Here is an 8,071-nt window from a genome sequence, read left to right on the forward strand (position 1 = left end):
GCAATTTACATAATTGTACTCTGTATTTGTATATATTTAAAATATCTCAGGCACACATCCACTTCTAGCTATGATGAAGCTACTTGATGCTTCAGACCAATGCTTCTGCTGAAACAACTAAAAAAGCTTGATAAAGCACAAAGACACACACACACACACACACACACACACACACACACACACATACACACACCCCTGCTTGTAGCCACCACAGAATTCTTGAGACAACCAGGAATTAAGGAAAACAAAATAATCCTGGAGAAAACAGAACCACAGAGCAGTGAGTCAAAATCCTGCAGGCACTCTTTCCCTCGAGACATTTGCCAAAACTAGGTGAGGGAAAGGGGCTGAGGATCCAGGCAAAAAACCTCAGCAGAGCTGCTTGTGAAGAGGCAACAATGTCAGAAGACATATTGGTAATCTCTTGAGGACAGAAAGACAAAATTAAAGACCTCAGAGGCCAACATCCCAGTAATAAGGAAGGGGCAGAAAACTAAGCCCAACACTTGGCTGGTATTCCCCTCAAGACAGTGGTTGCATTCTGAAGTTGTATATGGCAGGAGGCTAAGAAGCCAAGGAAGAAGGCTTTCCTTTTCCCAAAAGGCTTTCAGTGGGAGTTTTAGCAATCTACAGTGCTGAGGACAGAATAGAGTACTGAACAAGCCAGGGGGAGAAGTCACTGGGAACACCCCCTGCTCTCAGCTGAAATCCCAAGAAGGCTACATCCCAGAAAGAGGCATCAGCCAGTGGCAGACAGAACTCTATCAACACTAACACACAGTCTATAGTAACACAAACCCTAATTGGATTACAATAATCATTCCACCAATATGCCTGGCTACGAGCTATTTTCTCTGGAGGAAAATAACATCATCTACAGCATCTATAATTCTTCATAAAAAATGTTGAGTGTATAATCAAATTACTAGGTATGCCAAGACATAGACCCAAAATCCAGAGTTAAAAAACTGAAACAGATCACACACAAAGCAACCACAAGTGATTCATATACTGGAATTAGTATAAAAAGAGCCTATGTATACTCAAGAATGTAATAACAAGAAGGAGAAATTACATGAAAAGGCAGAGAATTCAAATCAACAAAAAAGATCAAATACAGAAAAAAAAAAAGAATCAAATGAAATTTCTAGGAGTGTGAAATTAATAACTGAATAAATAATGCTGACCAACAGATTAGACATACCAGAAGAGATGATTAATAAATTGGAAGGCAGGTCAAAACTTTTGTAAAAATGAAGCACAGAGGAAAATGGAAAATAGAGTGTAAGAGACATGTGTGATAAGAGTAAAAGTTCCAAATTATGTAAATTTGAGACACAGAAGAAGAGAGAAAGAATGAGACAGTAAAATTATTTAAAAAGATAATATCCAACTGATTGGAGATATCAATGCAGAAGTACAAAAATTACTAAGAACCTCACCCAGGGCTGACAGCAAATAAACAGCAAAAATTAATCAATAATGCCAGACCTGGGAACAGCACAGAAAAACTAATAAAAACTAAAGACAAAGAGAAAATCCTAAAACAGCCAGAAGAAAAAAAGACACACTATCTTCAAAGGAATAATAATAATGTTGGTTAATGGCTGATTTTTCAACAGAAATGATGGAAGCCTGAAGACAATGGAATGATGTTTTAAAGTGCTAAAAAAAACCCTCAAATATAGAATTACATACTCGGAGAAAATGTCATTCAAAAATGATGGCAAAATTAAGGCATTTTCAAATAAGTAAAATCTGAGAGGACTTATTACCAGCAAGCCGTCATTTAAAAAAATGCAAATGAGGGGTGCCTGGATGGCTCAGTCGGTTGGGCGACTGACTTTGGCTCAGGTCATGATCTCGCAGCTCCTGAGTTCGAGCCCCACGTTGGGTTCTGTGCTGACAGCTCGGAGCCTGGATCCTATTTCAGATTCTGTGTCTCCCTCTCTCTCTGCCCCTCCTCTGCTCGTATTCTGTCTCTGTCTCTCTCAAAAATAAACAAACATTAAAAAATTAATTAATTAATTAATTAATTAAAAAAATTCTAATGAAAGTTTAACTGGGCAGAAGAAAATGATCCCAGATAAAAACACGGTAATGTAGAGCAAAGCAAAGCTAAACATGTGGGTAAATAAGAGTGGCTATTAACTGTTTAAAATAACAAAAATAATAGATTAGATCTTTTAAATATGTAGATTAAAATGCATGACGACAATAACACAAAAGATGTAAGGGGATAAATAAAATACAATAAGGTACATTACTATACAGCATAATATTTATCCAAAAGAAATGTAAACATGTCCACAAAATGACATGCGTATAAATAAATGTTTATAGTGGCACTATTAGTAATAACCAGAAACTAGAAACAATTCAAATGTCTATCTACAGGTGAATTGATAAGCAAGATAACTGGGATACTACTCACCAAATAAATAAAATACTGACAGACTAAAATCTATGGATGAATCACACATATACTGAGCAAAAGAAGCCAGAATTAAGAGTATATTCTCTATATAGGGGCTCCTGGGTGGCTCAGTCGGTTAAGCGTCTGACTTTAACTCAGGTCATGATCCCTCGCGGTTCATGAGTTCGAGCACCACGTCAGGCTCTGTGCTGACAGCTCAGAGCCTGGAGCCTGCTTCGGATTCTGTGTCTCCCTTTCTATCTGCCCCTCCCCTGCTTGCCCTCTGTCTCTGTCTCTATCTCTCAAAAATAAATAAACATTAAAAAAACTTTTTTTAAGAGTACATACTCTACTATTCCCTTTATATGAGGTTCTAACCAAGTAAAACTCATTCATGATGCTAAAAAGTCAGGACAACAGTCATCCTCGGGAGCAGCAGAAACTGGAAAGGGGCAGAAGGCTGTAATATTCAATTTCTTGATCTAGTGGCAGACGACACTAAGGGGTTCACTTTGTAGAAACTCAGCACGCTCTATGCTTAGGCTTATTCATTTCCCATATGTATTTCCAAAAGACATTTAAAAATGTATTTCGGACATACAGAAAGTTATACAAAGAAAAACAAGACTGTATCAACCGTTAGAATTAGAAACAAAACATTACCAGTATAGTTCCGTGAGCTAGTCCCTCATGACACCTCCATCCACCCCACCAGAGATAACCACTCTCATGAATTTGGTGTTCTCCATTCCTCTGCACTATTTTTTCCTTTATTACTTAGATAAGCTCACCTAAACAACATATAGAACTGTTTTGCGGGGCGCCTGGGTGGCTCAGTCGGTTGAGCGCCGACTTCGGCTCAGGTCACGATCTCGCGGTCCGTGAGTTCGAGCCCCGCGTCGGGCCCCTGTGCTGACAGCTCAGAGCCCGGAGCCTGTTTCAGATTCTGTGTCTCCCTCTCTCTGACCCTCCCCCATTCATGCTCTGTCTCTCTGTGTCTCAAAAATAAATAAACGTTAAAAAAAAAAAGAACTGTTTTGCATGTTTTTGAACTATATATAAAATATAATGTGATTTCTATTTTTAAAAGATCATTCTAATAGGGGTACAAGGGAACTCTCTGAAATTATAAAAATATTCTACATCCTGGCTGGAGTGTTGGCTACATGGGTACAGACATTTGTCAAAACTCATCAGACTATGCATTTATTATCTTTGCATTTCACTACATGTAAATGTTATCTCACTTAGAATCAATTTTTTTTAAACAATTTTTTTAATAAAGAGATCATTCTAGCTTCTTTATGGGCAATGGATGCAGGGTGGACAGAAGTGAAGCTAGGAAGGCGAGTTAAAATATTGCAGTAGACCTGATAAGTGTCAAACTTACCTACCTGAGGAGGAAGGAAACAAAGACAGGTTGTGGGCACAGTTCTTTGAGCAGCTTAACTCCAGTTACTGGAGGGAGAAGTGAGGCCAAAAGAAAATAGAAGATCAAGCTTGGCCCATTGAGAGAAAACACTGAAGACAAGAGCGGAGGGATCAAGGAAGGAACAAAATCCTTGGGGTAAAAGGAGATGGGAAGATGTGAGGTGTAGGTGGTTTGGCCTTGGCCGGGACACAATATCATCTCATTTTTTAACTGGACAGAAATAAAAACAGGTACAGATATAACATGAAAGACTGTTTGGTAGTGGAAGGATTACAGCGTTCCCATCCAATGACTGTTACTTTTTCAACGATCATGAATCATTCATTATCTGAAGAGGATGGGGAAGGGAATGCGGCCACCTAAGAAGAATGGCATGAAATTGCATTGGAAAAGGCTAGAAAAGCATCCAGGTAAGGTGGGGTGTGGCTAAGAAAAATCAAAGGCTCCATTTTGGATAAGTGAAATGCTCAATAGATAGCCAAACTCTTGCAATACAGTAAGAGCTCAAAAGCAAGATTATTATTCATCTTTAATTATGCTGCACAAAGCACACTGTAACCTAACCTTGAACTCAAGATGGAATGAATAAATGAAGACTAAAATTTTTCATATTTTCTTAGCACATTTTTGTATCATTGGTCATATTCTACAATGGAACTGAAGAAAACAACCTCTTTAGAAAGAATTCACCTTAGGGGCACCTGTGTGGCTCAGTTGGTTAAGCATCCGACACTTTACTTGGACTCAGGTCATGATCTCACTGTTGTGGGATTGAGCCCCAAGCCAGGCTCTGTGCTGATAGCGTGGAGCCTGCTTAGGATTCTCTCTCTCTCTCTCTCTCTCTCTCTCTCTCTCTCTCTCTCTCCCCTTCTCTCTCTGTCCCTCTTCCACCCCTGCACTAGCTCTCTGTCTCTCTCAAAATAAATAAACTTTACAAAAGAAAAAAAGAAATAATTCACCTTAGACATCAAACACATTTTCTTTTTTCTCATTTTTTTAAATTTATTTTTTATTTCTTTTTTTTATTTTTTCTCATTTTTATTTCTGTGTGTTCTTGGAAGAAAAGCAATCTGTGTCTTCTTCCAGTGTTAAGTTATTCATTCATCTAAAAAAAAATGATATGTTCCTCCTCTGAAATAATTTTTAAGCAGAATTCACCAATGGGACACTTCTTATAGGAGGAAATAAGGAGACAGAATCTATATCCCTATGTAATATCACAATTTGTGACAATTGTAAGGATATACGTGACAAAGAAATTAGAAGCTCTTGCCAAGAAGGATTAACCTCTCTGTATCTGAGACATGCCTGCTGCTTGCTGGTAAGTCACATGTGCACACTGAGTGAAGAAAGCCTTTGGCTCATATATAGGAACCTCAGGGTCATCCCAAGCCAAACCTGAACGTGCCCAGCAGAACAGAAGCACTGGCTGTGTTAGGACACGAGTTAGTATCAATTATGAAATGAAAAAATTATAAATGTACTTCTTGCACCATAAATTAATATTTGTTGCATTACACTAAATTCCATTTAAAAGGACTGCATTCATGCAAGACGCTCAGACAGGCTTAGCGGTCCAATTTTTATGCTTACAATTCATGTATATACTTACTATGTATATTGAGTGCACTCTCCTAGTTCCTGTTGCCACAGCCAGACTGTGAGTGCATATGTTTTTGTCATTCTTAACTACAGTAATTCAGAACTTCAGCTGTCAAGTTTAGAGCTAATATTCTTATATATGCTGTTCACGCACTACTCTAAAAACTAATTCCTTGTTTGCTGTCGGAGGCTCCAACCTAGCATGATATAGAAAATGGCAGGATCAATTTTTTAAAAATAACCTAGATCTTTAAACGCAGATACAATATATATTTTTTTCTTGAAAATATCCCCTTTCCTATCATTCCCTTTCTTCAGTAATTCTAAACCCTGGTCAAGCAGTAAAATAGGAGAACATGTTAAACATCAACAAACCACAAATAGCAGTGTTTACAGGGAGGAAAAGGAAGAAAACCTCAGTTTCGTGCTACACCATCCTTTGAGGCACTGTCATTTTAAATGTGGAGCCACCAATTATTTCTTCTGTGCTGAAAGGTTTACACATTTAAAGGTTCTGTAGGTCCACAAAGAAAATAAGCAATCATTTCTCTGTATCATTAAACACAACAGGATGCCAGCCCTGTGCTAGTTTTAAAACATCAGAATTATGTGGGTGAATATTAAGGTTTAATATTTCAGTTTCAAGAGAAACACAGTGTTATTGTGTGGCCAAAGAGCACTGGGACCATACTTCAAGCTGTCAGTTGCACTGTATTTCTAGGACCAAAGATGCTCCACTGCAGAATTCTGTAATCCTAGAGTCTGAAGAAACCCTGGGGTCTCCTAGCCCGATCTGACACCCAGGACAGGAATTTTTCCCCCAGCATCTCTGACAGATGGTCAGCCTCTGTTTCAATTACTCCACTGGGGAGTTCTCAAGAGAAGACTCCCAAGAGATATGATGAAGGGCTAGAACCAACCATTCAGATACGGAGTTAGGCTCCAGTCAGCACGCCTGCAGGATACAGACAGCGATGCCAAACACTAAAATCAGACTTCCAAAAGCATGAGATTCAGAATCAGCAATCATAGGAGTGCAACGTTCCGACATGTAGAACCCCCAATTCTGGAACCATCCTCAGTTCCTTCACTGGCCCTGGGGAGCAGCTCCCAAAATCAGGAAACAAGGAGGCTTTTCAACGACTGATTTCTTAAAGTAAGAAATGACACTTCCAGGCTCACAGCAAGGGTTTGTCAAGTTCAGAGAGGATCAAATCCCTTCCGTCTGAAAACCAAGCCAAGGGACCCCCTGGTGGAACTGCTAATGCTTAAAATACTTTAACTTTGGTCTTAAAATCCTCACTACAGTAAACTAGAACATTTTGGACTCTTCTTTTAAAGGTGTATATAGGCTATGCTGTAACTGAAGTTGCTCGGTTGGTGTAGGGTTGGTGTGTGGGGGTTGATATTTTAGGCGCAGCCCTTCATCCCTCCGAGGGGTCTGGCTTATCCTAAGAAAGGCAAGCGCCGGGGGAAGGGGGGGAGCAGCCCGCACATCCCCAGGCGGACCCCGGGACCGGGCGGCCCGGCCCTTACCTTACCTGTCGATGCTGATCACGCACAGGGTCATGATCGAGGCCGTGCAGCACATGACGTCCATGGCGATGAAGACGTTGCAGAAGAAGTGGCCAAAGATCCACTTGCCCCCGATGAGGTCGGTGACGCTGACGAAGGGCATGACCGCCACGGCCACCGAGAGGTCGGCCAGCGCCAGGGACACGATCAGGTAGTTGGAGGGCTGGCGGAGCTTCTTGACGAAGCACACCGAGATCACCACCAGGCAGTTGCCGGCGATCGTCAGCAGCGTGATGAGCGTCAGGATGGAACCGATCACAACTTTCTCGGCTCTGCCGTAGTTGATCTGCTCCCAGCAGCCGGAGGCATTGTCCGGCGGCGCGTCCCAGGTGGGCACCGGGCTGGCGGTCACCTCTGGGACCCCACGCAGCAGGTGAGGCGCCCAGGAGCCCGCGACCGGGCCGGCGCCGTCGGGGCTCAGGTCCGGCAGCCCGCCCCCCACCTCCGGCAGGAGCAAAGAGCGGAGGTGCCCGTAGAGGTCCGGGCGGCCGCTGCTGTTAACGTCCATCATCGTGCCGCTGTGCGCTGCTGCCCATGGAGCCGGCGCCCCCGCCACGCGCTCCGGCCACCGGCCCGGGGGCTTCACCTCGCCGGTTCCGCTCCGCCCGGCGCAGCCATGGGGCCGGCGCCGGCCGCTGGGGGGCGCCTCGGCTCGGCCTCGCGGCCCCGCACGTCCCGGGCCCCCAGCCGCTGCGGACCACGCGGGAGCGCGGCCGCGCCGAGTCTCCCTGCGGGAGGCGCCTCCGGCACCGACGGACGCCCGGGACGCGCGGCTCGCGGGCCGGTGGGCACGGCTCGGCTGGCCGCCCCGCAGCCCGCAGCCCGCAGCAGCCGCGCGCCTCGGCCGAGCGCGCCCGGGAGGCAGCGGCAGAAGTTGCGGAGTGCGCCCCGCCCCTCGCGCCCGCCGCCGCCGCCGCCGCCGCCGCCGCCGCTCCCCTGCGGCAGCCGCGCCGCGTCCCCGCCGCCGCCGCCGCCGCCGCCGCCGCCGCCCGCGCCCCTCGGGCTCCCGGGACGGGTTTCCCCGGCTGTGTCGGGCCGCCGCCTCT

The 8,071-nt window shown here is 44.3% G+C and overlaps 1 protein-coding gene across 18 annotated transcripts in view; it reads right to left on the reverse strand.

Moving 5' to 3' along the window:
• Positions 1-7,586, reverse strand: part of HTR7 (5-hydroxytryptamine receptor 7) — a 154,403-nt gene extending 146,817 nt beyond the window's left edge. For all 18 annotated transcript variants that reach the window (XM_042908292.1, XM_042908303.1, XM_042908304.1 and 15 more), the window contains exon 1: positions 6,992-7,586. In XM_042908292.1, the coding sequence (XP_042764226.1) occupies positions 6,992-7,536 (545 nt within the window). In that variant the 5' untranslated portion in view covers positions 7,537-7,586. The remainder of the gene's footprint in view (positions 1-6,991) is intronic.
• Between the last annotated feature and the right edge of the window lie 485 nt (positions 7,587-8,071).

The sequence above is a fragment of the Panthera leo genome, chromosome D2 (genome assembly GCF_018350215.1).
Source record: "Panthera leo isolate Ple1 chromosome D2, P.leo_Ple1_pat1.1, whole genome shotgun sequence".
NCBI classification, from domain to species: Eukaryota; Metazoa; Chordata; class Mammalia; order Carnivora; family Felidae; genus Panthera; species Panthera leo.